The following is a 20,418-nucleotide window of genomic DNA, read 5'->3' as shown; positions in this document are numbered from 1 at the left end:
TGTTCTTAGAAGGCCCAGTCCTATTCATCATAGAGTTGTTACCCAAATAATAAATCTGGCTTCTGAGGCTGCCTCTCACACCTGGAAGAGGCACCAAAAGCTTTGTCAAACCTGGATTTTTATTTAGAAAACTAAGGTCAACATAGCTACCCCAAGTGTACCAAAAAAACTTGCCTTTTTGTTTTATTTTCTTCTCCAAAAATGGAGATTTCTTTCTTGGGACTTGGAAGCATTTTGAGTTCTTTATTTAAGAAAAAAAAAACAAAACAAGTGTGTGTTGCATGCATGTATGTGTGTGCAAGAAGGAAATTCTCTAGAAACTTCTGGTGTGGAGCTGGAAATGAAACCCCAGAGGATGAATGCATGTTGTCTGTGGGCCAGATGGTTTTGAAGGTGGTTTGGGGTGTGGGCTTGGCACAAGGCTAAGTTCAGGGCTCTGTCTGCCTCTTGGGGGAGGGGGCAGGCTTTGTCCTGTCCCCTGCTCCTGATGGTGTTGTCAATCAGCTGTCTTTGGACATGCCTTGGTTACAGGAAAGCCTGAAGGGAGAAATGTGGCTGCTCCAGGAAGCAAGACCTCGGATACCTGCTCAGCTGAGGGGTGGGTGAGAGCCCCAGTCAGTGGCCCTGTTTGCTCATGACCTTTCCATTAGATACCATATTTTATAGTCTCATGTTTTCTGGCCTGGGTTTTTTGGGGACCTGGGGTTGGTTAGGGGGATATTAGTTTGAAGAAAAAAGGCTGGATTCAAGCCCCAGCTGTGGGACAACTTAGGGTGAGTCACGGCCCAGAAATGTAGTGTCAGGGACTGAAGCCAGAGGGGAAAATATTTATAACTGCCGGAAACATGATGAACCTGTCAAAAATACATGAAATCAGCTAAATAAGTTAGGAAGAAAAAAGCAAGGTCTTGTTTTGTTTTGTGAGTGTGAACATTTTTTTAAAAAATCAAGAAAGAGAAAAATAATTCCTCTACATACAACTGTCTTATGTGAATGATGTTTGGGGGAAATCGAGGAAAGTATCTGTTCCCTTGAGCTGAAGCAGGTTAGAGAGAAGGGATCAGACATAGGAGACAATTGGGAGAGAGATTATGAATTCAGTGGACCCAAGAGATCAAAGCCAACATGACCACGGGGCTACAACCCTCCCCCCGAGAATCTTGGGAGATTCGGAGTGATGCTGGTCTCCTGTGAATGTGGAGTGGGGGTGGAGATGTTTTTATTTATATCTGAGCAGGAGAAAGGAGCTCTTAGGATGGGTGGACAAGCACCTAGGCCACTGCTGTTGGGTAGGGCAGGGTCTCTCTGGCTGCCCACGTTCCGGGACTGAGAGAACTTGTGTTCTGGGAGGAACCAGGGGGGCCTGGGTGGATCTGAAGCAGAGGAAACTTAGATTGAAAAGGAACTGTTTCCACTGCAGCAAACACTAGGGTTCAGAAAGAATGTTGTTTCCTGGGCAGCCAGAGAAAGGGAACCTCGGATTCGGCCAGCTCCCCGGGACGCCAAGCTGGGGTCATAGAGACTGGGGAGGCGTTGCAGACGCTGGAGGAGAGGAGGGACCATTCCTGACAGGTCCGATGGGCAGCTAAGGAGCCCGGACTGCGACCTAGCCGCGGTGGGCCCAGGGGAGGGACTTCAGAAAGAGACCTCTATGGGCCACAGCAGAGGAAGGGTCAGCGGGAACAGATCAGGGACAGAGAGGCCGGCCAGCGGGTGCCACACAGCCCTGTGAGCAATAAGGAAGCCGGTCTCCGAATCTAGCCTCCGAACATTCCTTGTGGTGCGCCTGGAGGCTGGCCTGAGGGGGTTCCCGCTGAAACTCGCTCCAGGAGGGCAAAGGGGGCACATCTCTTCAGCTGATTAATAGTGACTGCCCGGAGCGTTGTCAGGAGCTCCAGCCCGGGAGAAGAGCCACACTGACAGGTGATGTCTGCCGTGCGGGCGGCGCGGGGTGTGGCAGCGGTCATTCATTCATCCACACCCAGTCAAGAGCTGTCCACCGGCTCCGTGCCGGGCCCCTGCGCTCCGAGGCGGTCCTCTGCGGGCGCTCAGGTCCCTCAGCTGCAGAAAGAGCAAACAGCCCCAAGCCCAGGCTCCACTCTGCTCTAGACCTTCTCCCTCGGAGCCTCTTGAAGGTTTTGGAAGAGGTCTGTGTCCCATTCTCTCAGGGTCTTGAACAAATTAGCTGCTTGGTAGTTATTTGTGGAAGGAGGAAAAGAAATGCGTGAATCACCATATTTTCCACTTTTTATTCATTTAACAGAGAAACCAATATATACATTTTGCAAGGCCTTTTCGAGGATTTGGAAATGAATTAGACCCAATCTTTGCCCTCTAGGAATTCATAGCACCATCTGGAGGTTGTGCTATGGAGACATGTGCCCAAATATCTGTAAAACCAGGTCGTTGTGGGTAAATCCCAGTTCCTTGCAGGTGCCTGGCTTCAGGAAGGCAGACAGAGCTTGTCTGGGGCCCGGGGTCTCAGAGGGGAGACCGGTGCCAAGGTGAGAACCAAGATGGGGGTGGGTAGCGGAGGATGAAGCCAGCTGCCCTTCCCCCCATGCCCCCCAGGGAGGGCCCCCTCCATGCCTCCCTGTCCCCCTGGAGCCTGGAGACAGACCACAGCCGAGCAGGAGGGGCGACAGCAAGAGGTCAGAGTGAAAATGGCAGTACAAATCCCCTTCGAGGAAACACTTAGAGGTGTCCAAGTCTTGTTCTGTCATTGGGCCACTGGCGAGGACTTTGTCACTCAGAAAACAGCATGGCAAGAGGGAGGCAAGTGCCGTACCCAGACCCCCAGCTGGCCTCCCATGGCTGACCACAGCACAGAGCGCTGGCCTCCGCCTAACGAGCGGCGCCCACATCACTGCCCCGGACCGTGGGCACGAAGCGCCTCTGTTCCTCCAGCTCCTGTCTCAGTCCCCACACACAGTCACCCAGTTCCCCAGCCCTGGGTCCTGCCCCTCCTCCTCACTGGTGAGGAAGGGGAGAGGGGCGAGGGTGGGGTAAAGGGGAAAGGACAGCCCAGGGCCTTGGAGGACTTGGGGTGGTGGAGGGAGGGGAGGAGGAGGTCTCAGGCCGGAGTGGCGGGCCACAGGGCCCTAAGGGAGTATGGAGCCCACCCGGGGCCCTGGCCAAGCTGTGAGCCCAGACGGGGGCCCAGGGGCTTGTGGACCGCCCTCCCCAGAACTTCAGCCTCTCTTCTGGGATGGTCCGAGGCCGGAACCAGGAAGCAGTGCAGCCTCCGTGCCCCGAATTTTTGAAGAGCCTTGTGGAGCTCAGTGGAGCTGCAAGCTCCGAGTCCTGGAGCCGTGCTCTGGAGTTTTTGTCCTGCAGAGAGCAGGGAGCACGCGGGCTGCACGAACCGGGCATGCACACAGAGGTACACGCGCAGACGTGTGTGTGCACACTCACGCAGGTGCCCTGGGTCCTTCTGCGGCTGGTGACTGATGAGCCATCCCAGGCATGTGGGGCCGCGGGACCCAGAGCAAACAACAAAGCAGGAGGGGGTGCCACACACAAGCCTGCAGGGGCTCCGTGACCAAAACCCTCCGCTGGACTGGGACATGAAGAGGGTGGCTCTTCATAATTTTTATTTGGGCCAGGGTCTTCTTGAATGGTTGCTTATGTAAAACTGTCTGAAAGACTGTCGAGAAAATCTGAATCTATCTCAAACCGATTTCCCTTCCCTGGGAATACATGCAAGTGCATCTATGGGTGTGCATGTGTACACGAGAAGGAATGTGTTTGTGTGTGTGCGTGCAAAAACACAAACTGCCGTGCTGGTGGGGAAGCTGGAAAAAGAAAGAAAAGCATAGACTTTTGATCATTCCTCTGCATACGTGTGTGGGCATGTGCACACAAAGCCGTAAACACACACACATCCATCCAGCCGCATCTTTGGCCCAGTCTGCATCCCGTATCAGTGATTCTAAACTGCTTTTATGTCCGAGAGCTGACCACTTAAACCAGTAGCTCTCAGCCTTGCTGGCACATTGGAATCACTTAGGGAGTTTTTAAAAATCCCAGTGTCCAGGGAACACTCCAGACCAATACATCAGAATTTCTGGAGATGGGACTTTGGCATAAATACTTCATATCAATATTTAATCATCTCCTTAGGTGATTCCAATGTCCTGCCAGGGCTAAGTATTCCTATGCATAGAAAGCCCTTCTCTCATTCCTCTGCACAGAAAACTTCTATTCATCCTTCAAGACCCAACTCCCACAGCCCCTTTGGAGGAAAGCTCTTCCTGACACCTGCCTAGGGAGAATTAGTTTTTTTCTTTCCTGAAGTTCCCAACAACATCTTAGACATCTGACTGCATCAGAATTATTTGCTTGTCTGTACAGAACCATGACCTCTGTGAAGACAGGTGCTGTGTGAGATCCATCTCTCTATTGCCAACAACTAGCTTGATGTCTGATATGCAGCTGATGATCCACAGATGCTTCAGACTGAAAGGGAAGTACGTAATGAAGGCCAGGAACAAGAGAGGGGTGGGGAGTGGAGGCCATGCGTTGTTTCTGAGTGGGAAGGCCATAGGTCTGGTCCCCTGGCAGCACGATGGGGGTACCTCCCCACCTTTTAATAACAGAAAGGGTCCTCTTATGTCAATAAGTCTGATGCTCATTGGTCCACATTTCCTGTTTCCCTAGGAAGTGCCACAGGTATTACTCAGAAATTCAGAGAGACAAGTGAGTGGGGTTATGACCTGTGCCTGGAGTCCTAGGTGACCAACCTTTCTATTCTTTTTAGATTTATTTAAAGAGAGAGAGAGTGTGTGCGAGCAGTGGGAAGGGCGGCGGGGTGGGGAGAGAGAGAGAATCCTCAAGCAGACTCCCTGCTGAGCACGGAGCCCAACTCGGGGCTTAATTCCAGGGTCCTGAGGTCATGACCTGAGCAGAAATCAAGAGCCGGCTGTTTCACCAACTGAGCCACCCATGCGCCCCCAGGTGACCAACCTTTCTTAAGCGTCCCCTTGTTGCCCCCATCCCAAGCCCGCTCTGTCTGGCTGGCTTCCAGGGCACCTTTGCTCTGAGGAGTGCTCTGAGCCATCCAGATCCCCTGCTTCTGTCTCAGATCCAGGCCCGCCCAACAACCTGGTCCTGGGCAAAGGGCTGTGCCTGGGAAACATTAGTGCAAGGGGAGGAGGCTCCTGTCTGCCAGCTGGGCCTGCAGACCCTCCAGCCCCAGCCCAGGAGCCTGAGGAGCAGACAAGAGAGGGCATCCCTGGGCTGAATGAAGTGAGTGAGGTCTGAAGTGGAAAGAGCTCCTCACGTTTCTGACCAGGCCTCCTGGTCACTAGTCCAGGCTGAGGTCATGGCGAGGGCCCCCTACCCCCTGACACACACAGATGCACACACTCACACGCTGCCCACTTCCTGAAGGGTTCTCGACCTCTAGGCCGAGACCAGCCTCTCCCCTCCTGCACAACTGGCCCTCAACTGACCAGCCAAGGTCCTGGTTACCCACAGAGTCCATTCAACACGAGCAAGTGTTTTCTTTACATGTTGGGGCTTTTACTTCAATTTGAAGCAGATGGTTGAGCACAGATGTGAACAGCTTTGGCCTTTTGAGCACAAGGAAGGAACAGGCCTTGGCTTTGAACATGCCCCCCTGCCCGCACCTTCCCCAACTTACTGACCCGTTCCCCTGGTCCCTTCCTCCCCTCTGTCCCTCTGCATAACTGGGAACAGACTACTGGCCTTCATGCAGGGAACCATCTTGTTTTCCCAGCCAGGAGGGTGGACCACAGGCAAGGAGTGGCTGGCTGGGCTGGCTGGGGAACAAAGACCCTTTAGGTGACCCTGGTGGGGCAAGTCCCTGGGGTGGGGTACAGGATGGTCAATATTGCTTCTTTCCTCCCCCTTCCTCCCTTGCCTTGATGCTCAGAGCCCAAGGAGCCTGGACCCAAGGAACACTGAGAATCAGGGTCAGAGGCCTGGGCAGCCAGTGGGAGGGCAAGAAGAGGGCCAGGATCTCATATCCCACTCCGTACAAGCACCCCCAGCCCTCTCTCGCCACCCCCAGAAAGTTTATCTTGTACCCAGCCAGCTCAGGGCCCAATGTAGAAAGAGAGTTCCAGGTCAGAGGGTCGAGCACTTCCATGGTCACCAAATGTCCATCCCTTCCATGAGTTTCCAGTGGGACTGTTGACTCGTCTTTGGCTTGGGATGGCTTTGGCAATGGGAGGAGCCAAAGTCATAGAGCAATTGTGTGGCTTCTCACTGTGGGCTGTTATCACCACAATTTGTTCAGTGTCTCTGTGGAATCTTTGGCAATGAATTTCTGCAGCCCTGGGCAAGGGGGAGGCTTTGCTCTCCCCTCCCCACCAGGCAGAGGGCAAAGTGCGGAGTCACCGGAGTGGCTGAGAGGGGACAGGAGGGTGCGAGGGAGGCAGATGTGCCCCTGCACCCTGACAGGCAGTGGTCTGAGCATCTGGCGGCATCTTGGAGAAGAAGACAAGGCTGGATTTGGAGAGCTCACCTTCTCCTTGGGCTTGACCAGAAAGAGGGCCCACAGCAGCATCCTTGGCCTAGACTGGGGCCGGTCACTCCTGAAAGAAACAACCAACGGTCAGAAGAAACCCTACTCTCCCGACTCCCGTATCCTAAAGGCCAACTGGTCCCATGTGCTGGCACCCTTAGCACCTCCTCTCGTTTACTCCTTGCTGCTGTCCCAGGAGGGACCGGTGTGGCCCAGGCAGGGAACTGTATCTTGATGGGCTCAGTAAGTGACGGCGCCAGCATCTGAACCCAGGACCGGCTGCCCCCAGAGCCCAGCCTGTCCCCTGACTCCGCACTCTGCATTTGAGAGCCATTGCTGATTTTGCCGGTTTGGGGCAACGGGCAGGGCTGCAGGGGCTAGAGGGAGCTCAGGGATACCTAGTGCTGCTGATCACACCATCCTCCGGGTCACACCCCATGGGAATGGCCATCCGCAGCTCCTTTTCCCTCCTGTTCAGACAAGAGCACTATACCTGGAGTCACGGGGCCAACTCGAGGTGCTGCCCATCTACCCACCACCTGGGGGTCCCTGAGACAAGTCACTTGACTTCTCTGGGCCTCGGCGTTCTCATCTATAAAATGACACAGCTGGACCAGGTCAATAATTGTCGAACTTTCTTTTAAGCGGTAGAAATAAAGTCTGACCTGCGCAGCCCTACACAGAAAACAGAGAAACATGGTCTGGTGTATTTGGAGCAGCAGGGTGGGGGGACACAGGGCAAGGGGGTCGCAGGGTGCATTCCCTCCAATGTGAGGCTTGGGACATCTCTGGGAACCCAGGGTGCTAAGGAGCACGGTTTGGAAACCACAGAGGTTAGACCATCTCTAAGGGCCTCACCGTGCTGACCTCTGGAACCTTCGCTCTGGCAGCTGGACTTGCAGTTGCTCCTGAGAACAGTGACCACAGGGTGTGACTTGCTACCAGGAAGGGGCAGGAGATGGGGCAGGGTCACAGGGGCTTCTGGGACTTTAGGAGCTGTCGGGGAGGGTCTGCAAGGACACGTCCTCCCAGAACAGGCCAGAGTAATGGCAATGCCTTAACCTGGTGCCGCTTCTCTGTGATTCCTGTGACCACCCCGAACAAACAGCTAAGTTGCATGTTTCTGAAGCAAAACCTCTGCGGGGCACCTCTGCCACTCCAGGGGGCTTGCTCGCATCCCCCATCTCAGAGGTGAGCTACCGCCCCCGTTTGGAGGAGGCGCGGGAAGCTGGCCACAGCAGGATCTGAATCCGGATCGACAGTGTTTATTCTACCACAGAGAAGCCGCTCCGGCTCAACTGCAGGCTTGGGGACCCGGGCCGCCGCCAAACCACGGTTCTGGAGGGCCTGCCGACCGCAGGCCCCGGGGAGCCTCGCAGGCCTGGGGCGCTGGGCTTGGCCGGCGGCAGGGCTGGAGGTGGGGGTCCGAGGAGGAGGGGGGTTCGCCCAGCTAACAGAGGCTGAGGAGGGAGGAAGGAACGCGGGAGGTGGGAGCATCCTGATGCGCCGCGTCCAGGCTCACCTCCCCTGAGCCCGTCGTGCGGTGCGCGGCTGGCCCCGGCAGGAATCTGCTTCCTGGGACCGAGTCTGAGGAGGAGGATTAAGAGGCGGGAAGGAAACCCATGGGGAGGGCACGGGGCCTGTGGTCCAGGGGTGATTTACAGCCCGCGTCAGCCGGGCGCTGGCTGCCTGGGCGGGCCCTCTCCGTCCGCCCGCCTGCGGTCTGGGGGAAGGCGCAGGAAGCTGCCTCGGCTGGCGGCCCGAGCTGTCCTACTGGCCACTCCTTCAAGGCGCCTGTCCCAAGCCCTCTATTGGCTCTCGGACCCTGCGGAAGCCATGACTACCACCCAAGAGCAACCAAGAGCAATGGAGCCGGTTCCTCTCCCCAAAGCCTGACCTTCAGTGCCCCATCCCGCCCTTTCCCTGGTGTCCACGCTGGACCTGGGCTCCCACCGCCCACCTCCATGCAGGAATCCCAGCACATGCACCAACCAACCAAGGAAGTCTTACGTCAAATGGGGCATGGGGGGAAGAATACTAGGTGGTCTTAGGTGCCAGGACCTCCTCTGAGATTAACCTGCTTTGTGACCTTGGGGAACTTACCCTCCCTCTCTGTGCTTTAATTCCTTCATTTATACCGCAAGTGTAAGTACATATACATGGACACGCACTCTCCCCAAAGGGTCTGCCGTAGAATACTAGACGGGTGAGGTACAGCCCATAAGTCTGGGAAACACCACAGACCTTGGCCCCATCTTGGAAAGTCACTACATATATTAAAGCATATTAAAGGCTCTAAAAAGTCCTGCAGTAAAGAAATTTGCCTGGCTTTATTTACCCACTATCTGCTGAATTCATTTGATTCTGTGATCACAACTGCACCTTGAGGCAATCTGTGGCCCTTCCCTGGACTTCAAGTATCTGCTTCTTTTCTGCCTCAGCATCCGAACCCAAATGCCCAGTGGGGGCAGCAGGTTGGTCCAGCCTCAGTCAGATTTCTTCCATAGACCAGCTATGCTTGGGGTATAGGAGACAAACCCACGGATGCCCCTTCAGAAGGGGCAGGGTGTGTGTGTGTGTGTGTGTGTGTTGTGTGTATTAATTACAGGCAGGTAATTACAAATACAGAGGAGATGGCTGGCAAATACTCCCCACTGTGACAACCATACCACAGACCCCTTCGCAGAGGAGGAGGAGGTCCTGGCACCTAAGACCACCTAGTATTCTTCCCCCCATGCCCCATTTGACGTAAGACTTCCTTGGTTGGTTGGTGCATGTGCTGGGATTCCTGCATGGAGGTGGGCGGTGGGAGCCCACCCATACCACAGACCCCTTCCACAGCTGGGAAAGGCTCTTGGCTCACTGCTTTAAAGAGCCCCCTAAGTCCCAGCCCCTTACCATAGAAGATACCCTTTAAACAGAGTCTGCCATGAAAATAAACTTTGAAAGTGACTAGACAAGATGGCCTCTCAGGTCCCTTTCCGTGGTTCTGACGTGTTGAGTTCGATGGAGGGGATTTGGTCAGTGTGGCAAAGTGGTTGAGTTTATCACATTTAGAAATCATCTTTTGATCTGTCCATTCATTTGTGGCCAGAACATCAGCTCCACGAGGACAGGGACATGGTCTGTTTTGTTTGCTGATGAAGCCCCGGAGCCTAGAACCCTCCGGATCATAGGAGCACCTCGATAAATATTAGTTGAACAAGTGAATAAATATTTCCAGTCAAAGGCATTTTATTTACTATAACTTTTATATACCACGGAATATGTTTCCGTTTCAAATGTAACTTAGCGTTTTTGTAAATATGCCTACGCTTCAGGGAAACTTTGGGTAATTGTTATGAAACATGGAACAGGGCTGCACCTTTTTCACTTTTGTTCATTTCCCGTTTTTTTTATTTCTAATTATACCTCCTCTGCTTACCAAGTTTTTCTCTGGCTTTACGAGGACTGGCTTCCTCTCTCAATCACTTCTGTGTACTACAGTGCAATTTTACCACTTTAGGGGCATTTGAAAAAATGACTCTATCTGCCATCTCAGGTGTTTTACCTTTTAAATTCACTTTCAGTTTATGATTTTCATATTCATTTTCAGTCCACTCTACCTACTTAACCATTTTTCACTATTTTCAAATTATCCTTTTTTTTCTATTTTAGCAATTTGGATATATTCTTCCAGATGCAGAAAAAGATCCAATGGAATGGAAATCCTGACAGTTTGTTTGTTTGTTTCTCCTAAAAAGAAGTCAGATTTCAAATGTTATTTTAAAACAAAACTATGAAAGACAAGCAGGGAGGGCACCTGGGTGGCTCAGTCGTTAAGTGTCTGCCTTCAGCTCAGGTCATGATCCCAGGGTCCTGGGATCTAGTCCCACATCAGGCTCCCTGCTCGGCGGAGAGCCTGCTTCTGCCTCTCCCTCTGCCTGCCACTCCCCCTGCTTGTGCTCTCTCTCTCTCTGTCAAATAAATAAATAAAATCTTAAAAAAAAAAAGGACAAGCAGGGACGACGTGGGAGATGTATTTTCAAGACCCACACTATTAGGTATTATTTTATCTTTCACTTCTCAGTGCACCAACATGTGGGCTGGGAAGGGCCTTTGTGTTTGGTTGCAAATGCAGAACTGTAAGGTCCACTGTGGCCCCAAAGTCAGCAGGCCACAGGGCCCTGGACAGGCGGGCTCATCTCTCCATGCCTCAATTTCTCCATCTTTAAAGAGGACACAGTAATAGTACCTGCCTTCCAGGCCAGTTGCCAAGAGTCATTGAGACAAAGGAGCCATGGCCCTGGCAGGGCCTGGCACACCGTGCAGGCACGGGAAGGTGCTGGCTCACGTCCCTGCAAAAAGCTGGGTCCTCCCTTTGACGAACGGGTGTCCGAAAATACAAAAATGGCATCATAGTCTGAAAAGTCTCAAGTAATCAGAAGTAGTCACATTGAACCAACTGTCATATTGACCAATTTGGTTTTGATGGATTTTAAAAAAAATAGACACAATTTCTAAGATTACATAAGGCATGTCCATCACCTCATGACTGGATAACCAAAGTATGGTGCATCCATACAATGGAATATTATTCGGCCAGAACAAGGACGGAGGTACTAAAACATGCTAGAACACGATGGACCCCAAAAGCAGTGTGCTAAGTGAAAGAAGCCAGTCACAAAAGGCCACGTGTTCTAGGATTCCATTCACATGAAGTGTCCAGAGGGGGGAAACCCACAGACTAGCGGCTCCCTGGGGGCAGGGGCAGGGAGGACTGTGGGGTAGGGAGAGCTAAAGCATGCGGGGTGTCTTTCTCGCCTGAGAAGAAAGTTCTAAAATGCACTGCAGTGATGGTTGCACATAGCTGCGAAAATACGAGAAACCACTCAGCGGTACACTTCCAGTGGGTGAGCTGACGTCATCTCAGTCAAGCAGTTAAGTTTTAAAAAAATTACGTAGGTCGTACATGCTAATTACAGAAAGTGTAGGAAGTACAGAAGAGTGGACAGAAGGGAAAAATTTCAGTCACCTCAATCTCCCCCCTGGGAACGTGGGGTGACTACCGTTCCTTTACTTTTCTCAGGCTTAGATACACCTATAGGGTATATTTTGTTGGTTTGTTTGGGTTATTTATTTATTTACTTATTTTTAGAAAATGTTTATTATTGGGCGCCTGGGTGGCTCAGTTGGTTGAGCGACTGCCTTGAGCTCAGGTCATGATCCTGGAGTCCCGGGATCGAGTCCCGCATCGGGCTCCCAGCTCAGCGGGGAGCCTGCTTCTCCCTCTGACCCTCTCCTCTCTCATGCTGTTTCTCTCTCGCTCGCTCTCCAATAAATAAATAAATAAAATCTTAAAAAAAAAATTTTTAAGAAAGAAAATGTTTATTATTTACATATCCTTGACACGGACATAGAATTTTAAGAAGGTGGAACTGGGTCGTGCCGACTGCACCGTAAGCTGCTGCTTGAGCCCTAAACGACCCCACGCCCCGGACGCCTTTGCCTTTGGCGCATGCGTTTTCCCATCTTCTCCGTGGGCCAGGCGCTGCTGAGATTATTCTGGGCATAAGCACAGGCCCGGGCTTCTGGCCTCCCAACTTCCCAGGGAACTGGAAGCAGGTATGGACCAGCCCACCCCCAGCGCCTCCCACCTCGCCTGGCCTGGGCGCCAGGGGTGACAGGCAGGAAATTTATGAGCAGTTGGAGTTGGCTGCTATGTTCCGAGGGCGGGAACATGGTGTGAATCAAGGATCCCACTGTGTCCGGGCTGGGAGGGCCCTCTGAGGTCCCAGCCATCTAAGAGTTGCAGAGTTGGGGCCAGAGCCCCTGGTGAGCCGGGAGAAGCCTCCTGGGGACCATGAATTGGGAGAATTCATCTACTTAACAAAGACGTACTGAGTCCCTACTGGGTGCCAGCCCTGTGACAGGCACGGGGTCAGAGTCCCGGCCTGGGGCAGCCGACACCGTGACTCCGGGGTGAGGCCGCAAACCACTGCGGCTGGTCCGCACCGTCGACCTGCCCGGTCGCTGTTGTGTTGGCTCCTCAAGGAGTGGCCGAGCTTGCCAGGGGCTCCAGGTTACAGTGTGCAGACAGCTGTCCACGCTGCTAAGAGGCTCCCCTACCCAGCGGGCCCCAGCCCCCCAGGCCGGGAGCATGAGTGGGTCCGGCAGTCTAAGCCCCTTGTTTCCCGAGCCCAGTGGATCCGTTCCAACCTGAGTCAGTCCATGACATAAGAAAGATCCACCGCATCAGACAGTGTTGAGGCTGGGAGCAGGTAGCCCTGGGGCCCCCTCCTGTGCTAAGCTGCTAGAGGTGGAGCCGGGTCCCCGGTGGGCCGGGCGAGCACTGAGAGGGCGCTGTCCACATACCCCACACTGTCCTAAAGCTTTACCGGCTGGACCGTAACCTCCAAGAGGGCGGGGTTTTGTGGCCGGGTCCCTGCTGTCTCCCCAGTCCGGGATAATCAGAGCTAACTGGAGTCCAGTCTCTTAACCCGCCTGCCCCCACCTCCACTGCAGGCTGGGAAAAATGTGCTTCTCCTCTGCGCTCCCGAGGCACCATATATGGACGCCTACATCCCTCCGTGCCACGAATTGCTTGTGGTATGATGGCCACCATCCCCTCGCTCACCCCAAGCACCTCCACCGTGAACTCCTGAAGGAAGGAAGAGGCATTGTCGTCCTCGGCACCCATATCCTCCTAGGCCTAAGGACAGAAGTGAGTGAATCAGTGCTTAGGGCTACTATTTATTTACTGAGGGTGGCCTCGTGCCGGGCGCCACGCTCTACTCCTTTGCGGGTGCTGTCTCACACACTCCTGGGGAAGTGGCCATCGCTGCTCCCATTTTACAGATGAGGAAATGGAGGCTGGCACAGTTTCCTGGCTTCCCTAGGTCACCCTGCCAGGATGCAGGACAGCAAGGCAGACCCCTTGACCTCTGGAGAGCAGCTTCTTCACTGGCAAGCGGGTCTGGCAAGTCCCCAAGCCATCCACCCAGCCGCCACCTTCCTGGGTTCTAAGAAAATCTCAGTCTTTGTCCTTTGAGCCTAAGGGAAAGGTGGCTGGCACTGGGAGCCCTGGCACTCCCAGAGCCAGGGCCAGAGCCCATAAGGAGCTCACTGAGCCTGCAAGGGACGGCCAGGGAGACCCACTGCCCCCACCATGCTGACGCCTTCTTGGGCTACAGGCCACTCTCTCTGGCTGCCAGTCTCTCGGTTTCTCTCTCCATGTTTCGCCTGTGTGTCTCTGTGCCAACTCTCTCTTGGCCTCTCCTTTGTTTATCTCTCCCGTCCGTCAGCCTGTCTTTCTTGGCCCCCACCCCACCCAGAGCACAGGGCACTGTGAGGGTCGAGCTGGCCCGAGAGAGGGTCTGAGGCCCAGCTGCTGCAGCTTCCCATCTGCTTCCCATTCTGCGATGTTGTCCAGCCAATTCCACTTGGCTACCCACTGCTCTTCCAGACCCCAGGAGCTCAAGGAGCCCATGACCTTGCCCCCACAACCAGAAGAGGCACTCAGACAGGAGGGGAGCGGACAGCTGGGCAGACAGGTGGCCCAGCCAGATGAGGACGGCCCTGCTCCCTGGCAGCTCCCCGGTCGGCCCTCACCCATGACTCTCACCCCTCACTCCCACACACACTACACACATACACTCACACCTAACCATCATGTCGACAGATCCCTGTCAGGCCTGCTTCTTCCCCACCTGGGGATCGCTCCTCACCACTCCTCTGCATCTTCGGTGCCTCCCTCCACAGTCCTCACGGCAACTGACAGCTGGGGTGATGGCACACCAAGCAGACAAGCCAATTCTTGCCCGGTGCTGGCCAGCGAGCCTTTGCAAAGACCGCAGGGTGTCTCCAGGAGACCCCCAGGAAGGAGCCTAGCTGTGGCTATTTCAGGACCAGTGGGGGAAATAATAGGTGGTCATGAGGTCCCCGGACAGCCCCCCAAAATCAAGTGACTTCCATAAAAATCGTGCAAATGCAGTTTTAAGGTGAGAAAAACACCTCCCCTGCTCCTTCTCACCTTCCCTAGGCCCCTCACAGCTAGATTCTGGAGGCACCGTGGGATCCAGGCCAGGGTGGGATATCTCTGATCAGGGCTCCTTACCCACAGCCACCCTGCCTGTCCATCAGCGACGACCCAAAAGTAGCTTCCAGCTGCACCACGGAAAGGCCAAGACTGGAAGAGAACCGAGTAGTTTACCCACATGCACGTGCACACACACACCTACTCACAGGCAATAAGCCCTGCCGTAGGAGCACATCACACGGCCTCTGTTTGAATCCTGACTTCCCCATTCTACCAGCTGTGTGACTTTGAACAAGTTACTTCACCTCTCTGTGCCTCTGTTTCTTCACCTATAAAATGGTAATAACCGTGATCTACTGCACAATGTTGTAGGGAGGATTCAGGAGCACAACGGTGGCAATGCAAAGCACTGGGCATTGGGCAGCCCCGTGGCAGAGAGCACGTGTGTGTGGGGGGGGGCTCCCTGCCATTTGCCCCATTAGCTCCCCGAGGCAGGACTGCGTCTGCACCTCGGCCTGCCAGGGTCCCGGTCTGTACTGGGCACAGAGGAGTTGCCTGTTAGACGCTGTGGACCGCAACTGGAAAGCCCTCCGCCCCTCCGTTCATTCAGCAACTATCTACTGCGTGTTTACACCATGCCCGCTCCCTTTGAAGCACTGGGGATCCTGCAATGAGCCAGAGACAAGGAGCCCTGCCCTCCCCACGCTGACATCCTAGAACCAGCCCTTCCCCGGGAGCAGATTTCCCCAGAGAAAGGAAGCCTCGTGTTTTCTGTGCCAAACAGCTTGGACAGGTCCCTTCCCGATAACTGATGCACTTCCCTGCATTCTCAGTCAGACGTTACTGGATGTACTTTAGCTTCCTCTTGACAACCCAAGGTCAAGCCCAGAAACATCAGGCCACAGGAGACTCCACAGGTCCTTGAGGCTTCTGGGGCCCCCTCCCCCACGACACTACATGGCACGAGCCTCTTGGCCCTCCGGAGTGTCTGGCATTGCTCTTTTTGCTTTTCTGTTTCTTCGCACTCCATCAGGGCACCGGCTGTGACTCCGGGTGCTGTCCCTGCACCTGCTCCAGGAGCTGACCTCCCACTTCAGTGAGTTATTTCTGTTCAGCTGCTCTGGTTGGAGACACCAGGGAGTGAAGCTTGTAAGAATTGGGCAGAGATTAAGGGTAGTGGGCTCTGGAGAAGGCCCCCCTGGGGCTCTTGCATGAGCTTTTATGCATGGCCTTTGTGTTCCCGAGCTCTGCACTCCAAGGGGTGGGGCCTTTGTTTGTTTTGTTCTCTGAAGTGACTGGCACCCAGAACAATGCCTGGTACATAGTAAACACTCTAAAGTATTTATTCTTAAATCAATGTGCAGGGCCCTCATGCTTTCTTCATCTTTTTCTGCTCATGTAACTAAAGAGACCGAACAAGTAAGAATCGCTGTGTGTCTATGCCGAGGGGGTGGGTGGACCGAAGCAGGTCAACCTTTCGCAAAAAACCACACTGGCTGCCCAGGCACGTGCTGTGTGTGTGGTGGTGGGGATGTGGGGGCAGGAGAGCGGCAGGGTCGTGCAGTGGGCGGGTGGTTCTCAGCCACACCTTCTACCCCCCTGGACAGGAACTCAACCCACACGACCCTGACAGATGGTGCCTACAGACTCACCAGGACACCTGTGTGCGCACACACACACACACACACACACACACACACACACGACAGCAGAGGGACAGACAGGGTGTCCTCTGCCTGGCAATGGAATCAAGTCCTAGGTGGGCAGCCCAGTCTGGTATCCCTTCTCTAAGTCACTGGGGGCAGAGGGGTGGCTGGGCTGACACTCAGACCCACTTGTCCCGGCCCCCGGGGTCTTGCACTGCCAGACACCTTCTGCAGTTCACATTCCCACCCTGGGGGCAGCAGACGACAGAGATGGTCTAGATTCAGAAGCACTGTGTCTGGGGCTGAGGAGCTTGCCTCACCCCGCCCGGCCTGCCCAGCTGTCTGAGCTGGGTGACTTCACCTCTGGGTCCCAGCCTCCCCATCTAGTTGCCATGGTTAGAAATGTGCATCCTGGGCGGCTGCTGTAGGAGGCAAGCGAATAAGGGGCATGAGAGGGCTCTGCAAACTCTAAGACATAGTGCAGAGAGGTACAAGGTCACACTAGTGGCCTGGCCTGGCCCCCCAGGTTCTTTTATTTTTTTTTATTTTTTATTTTTTTTAAGGATTTTGTTTATTTGACAGAGAGAGACACAGCGAGAGAGGGAACACAAGCAGGGAGAGTGGGAGAGGGAGAAGCAGGCTTCCCACGGACCGGGGAGCCCGATGTGGGGCTCGATCCCAGGACCCTGGGATCATGACCCGAGCCGAAGGCAGACGCTTAACGACTGAGCCACCCAGGTGCCCCCCTCCCCAGGTTCTTTTAACCTCAGTGCTGGCAGCTGAAAATGGAGCTACTGGCTCTGACTTTGTGGAGCCATGGTGAAATGTGTGTGGTTAAGGTGGTGACCCTGGTTAGGTCCACTGAGAAGAAAACCACCCTGTCACAAAATAGGGTCAATCCTCCAGGGAGGAGCCACGTGGCTATTTAAGCCTGCTGCACTCCCAGCTGAGAGATCCTGGTGCCTTTCTCAGTTACGGTTGCGGGGGACACCCCTTCTTCCAGGGCAGGTAGGGGATGTCTGGGCAGGGCGACTGAACTGATGAGGGGAAATGCTCTTTCCAGCAAAGTTCCTGTCCTGCCTTTGGATGAAGCATGAGGATGAAGTGCTCGGTGCTGTGGCAGCCACTATGCAGCCATGAGGCAAAGACCAAAAGAAGCCTTGGAGCCCAGGAAGCAGCCGCCTCCCTTCAGCTTTCCTGAGAAACGGGAGCCCCTATTTAGTTTAAGTTGCAGCTTGAGGGGGTTCTGTGATCTGCATTGCAAAGATTTCCTCACTGACTCAAGGGAATAAGGACACAAGATCCCCAAACAGGGGCCTGAGGGAACACAGGGGCATTTCTCTGGTTGTGTCCTGAAGCCCCTACTTTATCCTTCCCTCGAGTCTCTCTGCCTTCAGCATAGGAAGATTCAGCCCCTGCCCACTATGAGGATTTTAGTGGAAGGAACGCTGCATCATTATTTGGGGGCCTACTGTGTGCCAGAAGCTGGGACACAAAAGTGAAAGGCCACCCAGTCTGGCTAAAGAAGCGCACTACACAAACACTGTATGACGTAATGTAGCGCAGGGGTTACAATATTACGTAATATGTCATGTAATGTACCAGCTATAAATATAATGTAATGACATAACACGAGCTCCAGTAGATCACACAATAGACCATCTTATATCACTACTTCACAGTGTATCACAGGACACATTCCTGAAGTAGACTATACACACCCCTGTGGTAAAGGCTGCAGAGTGGCCACGCTGTGAGGCCCTGAAGAGGAGGCTGGGTAGGGGTCAGGGAGGGCTTCCAGCAGGAACTGAGCCTTCTAGAATGAGCAGGAGTTAGCCAGACAGACAGGGGAGAAGGGCATTCCAGGCAGAAGGGACAACATGAGCACAGAGACCAAAAATAGCCCCTTTGGTCGAGGAGTTCCTTGTTGCTAGAGTGTAAATTGGGACACGGGGAGTGACCAGCTAGAGCCAGGTCACTTGGGGGAGGGGTGTGGCCTCTACTCTTGGCCTGGGGGGAGCCCCTGAGGGTCCTGAGCAGGATCGAGGCAGTCAGACCCGGCTTGTGGCAGAGCTGCTAGGAGGAGCTCAGGTGGGGACCGACTGAGTTAGAGCGGCTGGGCAGCTGGGCCAGGTCCCAGCAGGCTGTGAATTCTGGGTGGAGAGCAGGAGGGTCTTGAAGGAAGGAATAGCTCCCTACTTCTCCCTCCAGAAATATTTTTACTAGGAGCTCAAGGAAGGCAGGGATTGATATTTTCCCCTAGAACCAGCTTTCTGGTCTGCTAGGGCGGGTGGAAAGGGGATAACGGGCTCAAGGGCAGGCGAGGAACCGAGGCCTGCTGGCACTGATCCAGGCCTCCTGCTGTGCTGGGTACAGGGGCTCAGGGCTGGGCGGTGGGCAGGCCTGTCCTCCCTCTGCCTCCCTTGTCCTCTGAAAGCCTCAGGGCTGGAAAGCAATTTCTGGTCACTGGGCTGGCTCCACGTTACAACCAGGGGCGTGAGGCCAGTGGTCCCTCCTCCTTGCCCAGGCTCTCCTCACCTTTGGCTGCACGAAGACCAATTTCTCAGGCAGAAGACATGGGAGGGAGGAGAGAGTTGACAAGACAATTTCACATACTTTGGACATCCATCCCTGAGCAGGTCCGGGAGGCAGGCTGGGCATCTTCCAGATAGGACACTTGAGCAAGGCCACCCAGTCACACAGCCCCAGGGCAGAGCGGAGGTGAGCTTCAGAGTCCAGACCCAGACACCTGCCCACTGAGACCAAGCAGGGAGGGGAGATCTCAGCCCGCTCAGAGCCCTTCAGATGGTGAGATTAATGGCCCTGAAATTGCAACAAACATAAATATTTGGCCTTTCCGGAGCTGCCTCTCTCCAACTAAAATGGGGAGGGAAGGAGAGAGGAAAGGAGGGCAAAGGAATGAAATGCAGGGGCCTGGGTACAAGGTAGATGAGACACACAGACGCCCTCCAATGCCCAGAGTCCTTGGCTTGGAAGAAGCCAGCCCCCCCCCCACCCCCGCCACGCGGGCTGTCAGGCTTTCCCCACTGCTGTGGTGAGGGGCTCCAGAGCTTCTGGGTCTGTTGGGATGGGGGTGGGGGGGCAGTGGAAAAAGGGTGTGGGGAATTGAGAAAGGAAAGTGGAGACGCCCAGTCCCCTGGCCTTGACATGCCCCCCCTCCATGAAATCACCAGCCTCTAACACTTGGGAGGCATCCCTTTCCCCACCTCCACCTGGCAGCCCCCTGCCTGACTCTCAGCTCCACATCCGGGCTCCAGGGGGTGTGAGGAAGGCGGGCCATGCCTTGCTATCTCCCTTCCTCCCCGATGTGGTGTACCAGCTGCCAGCCCTGCCCCAGCACCCCGTGGGCTCCCGACAGGCCACCCGGTGACTGCTCCCAGGAGGTGCCCAGATTCCAGGCAGGCATCTCCCAGAAGCTCCTGGCAGAGACAGCCAGTTCTTTAAAAAGCTTCATGTCATAGTGCAATCAGCCGAGGGGCCCGAGCACGAGGGTGTTTATTAACGCCACTGTGTTCCCCAAGCACCTCTGTGTTGCTCTGAGGAGCCGATTGGGGGTGGGGGGAGTGCTCCACATTATCTCTGGCGTCTCTCTGCCTCTTGTCCGAGACCCGAACACTGATGGCTGGGCCCTGCCCACAGTGTCCCTCCCAGGCCCCTTCCTTCCCGTCTGTCCCCTCCAGCCCAGGTTTTATGAAAACAGTCCCTTCCAATGATCCCCAATTTCAACAGTTTCGAGAAGGAAGAGGGTCTGGCAGCATCCAGAACTAATTAGGTGGTCTTCGGGCACCTTAGAGGAGGAAGAAAAGTCATAAGTGGTATAAGAGGAGGAAGAAGCAACATAAAAAGAAAACGAGGGGAAACAAAATAAAAACCGGAGATAAAAAGTCCAGAGAAAACAGCGGCGCCTGAGAAACAAGGATCCCAGCCGCCAACTTTTACGGCGTCCAGCCCTGTTATTCATAAGTGAGTTTCCTCTCTCACAAAGGACCTTTTGCACGGTTTTCCCTTCTGCCTCCAAACCAGCTGCTCACGCTGTTGTATCCTGAGTGATGATGAGGCTCTGAAAGGGTTTTTTGGGAACAGATGGCCAGGGGAGAGCTGGGGAATGTGCCAGCAGCGGGCTGGGCGGGCTGCCAGGGCCTGCGGTGACTGAGTGCTTGGGCTTCCAGCTCGCGTGCTTTCCCTGCCCTCTGCCCTCCGTGGCGCCAGCAGGCCTTCCCAGCGAGCGCTCAGAACATCTGGAG

The 20,418-nt window shown here is 54.5% G+C and overlaps 1 protein-coding gene across 8 annotated transcripts in view; it reads right to left on the bottom strand.

Moving 5' to 3' along the window:
* Positions 1–2,229: 2,229 nt before the first annotated feature.
* ATOH8 (atonal bHLH transcription factor 8) overlaps positions 2,230–20,418 on the bottom strand; it is a 34,760-nt gene continuing 16,571 nt past the window's right edge. For 2 of the 8 annotated variants that reach the window (XM_031032978.2, XM_031032979.2), the window contains one exon: positions 2,230–6,560. In XM_031032978.2, coding sequence (XP_030888838.1) covers positions 6,245–6,560 — 316 coding nt within the window. In that variant the 3' untranslated portion in view covers positions 2,230–6,244. Of the gene's footprint in view, positions 6,561–11,838; positions 19,962–20,418 lie in introns of those variants that run through there. The other 6 variants (XM_081796700.1, XM_006737808.3, XM_081796698.1 and 3 more) reach the window with 3 other exon arrangements.

The sequence above is a fragment of the Leptonychotes weddellii genome, chromosome 10 (assembly GCF_054177405.1).
Source record: "Leptonychotes weddellii isolate Sample4059 chromosome 10, ASM5417740v2, whole genome shotgun sequence".
In the NCBI taxonomy this organism is placed as follows: Eukaryota; Metazoa; Chordata; class Mammalia; order Carnivora; family Phocidae; genus Leptonychotes; species Leptonychotes weddellii.
This window is presented reverse-complemented; position numbering and strand designations above follow the sequence as displayed.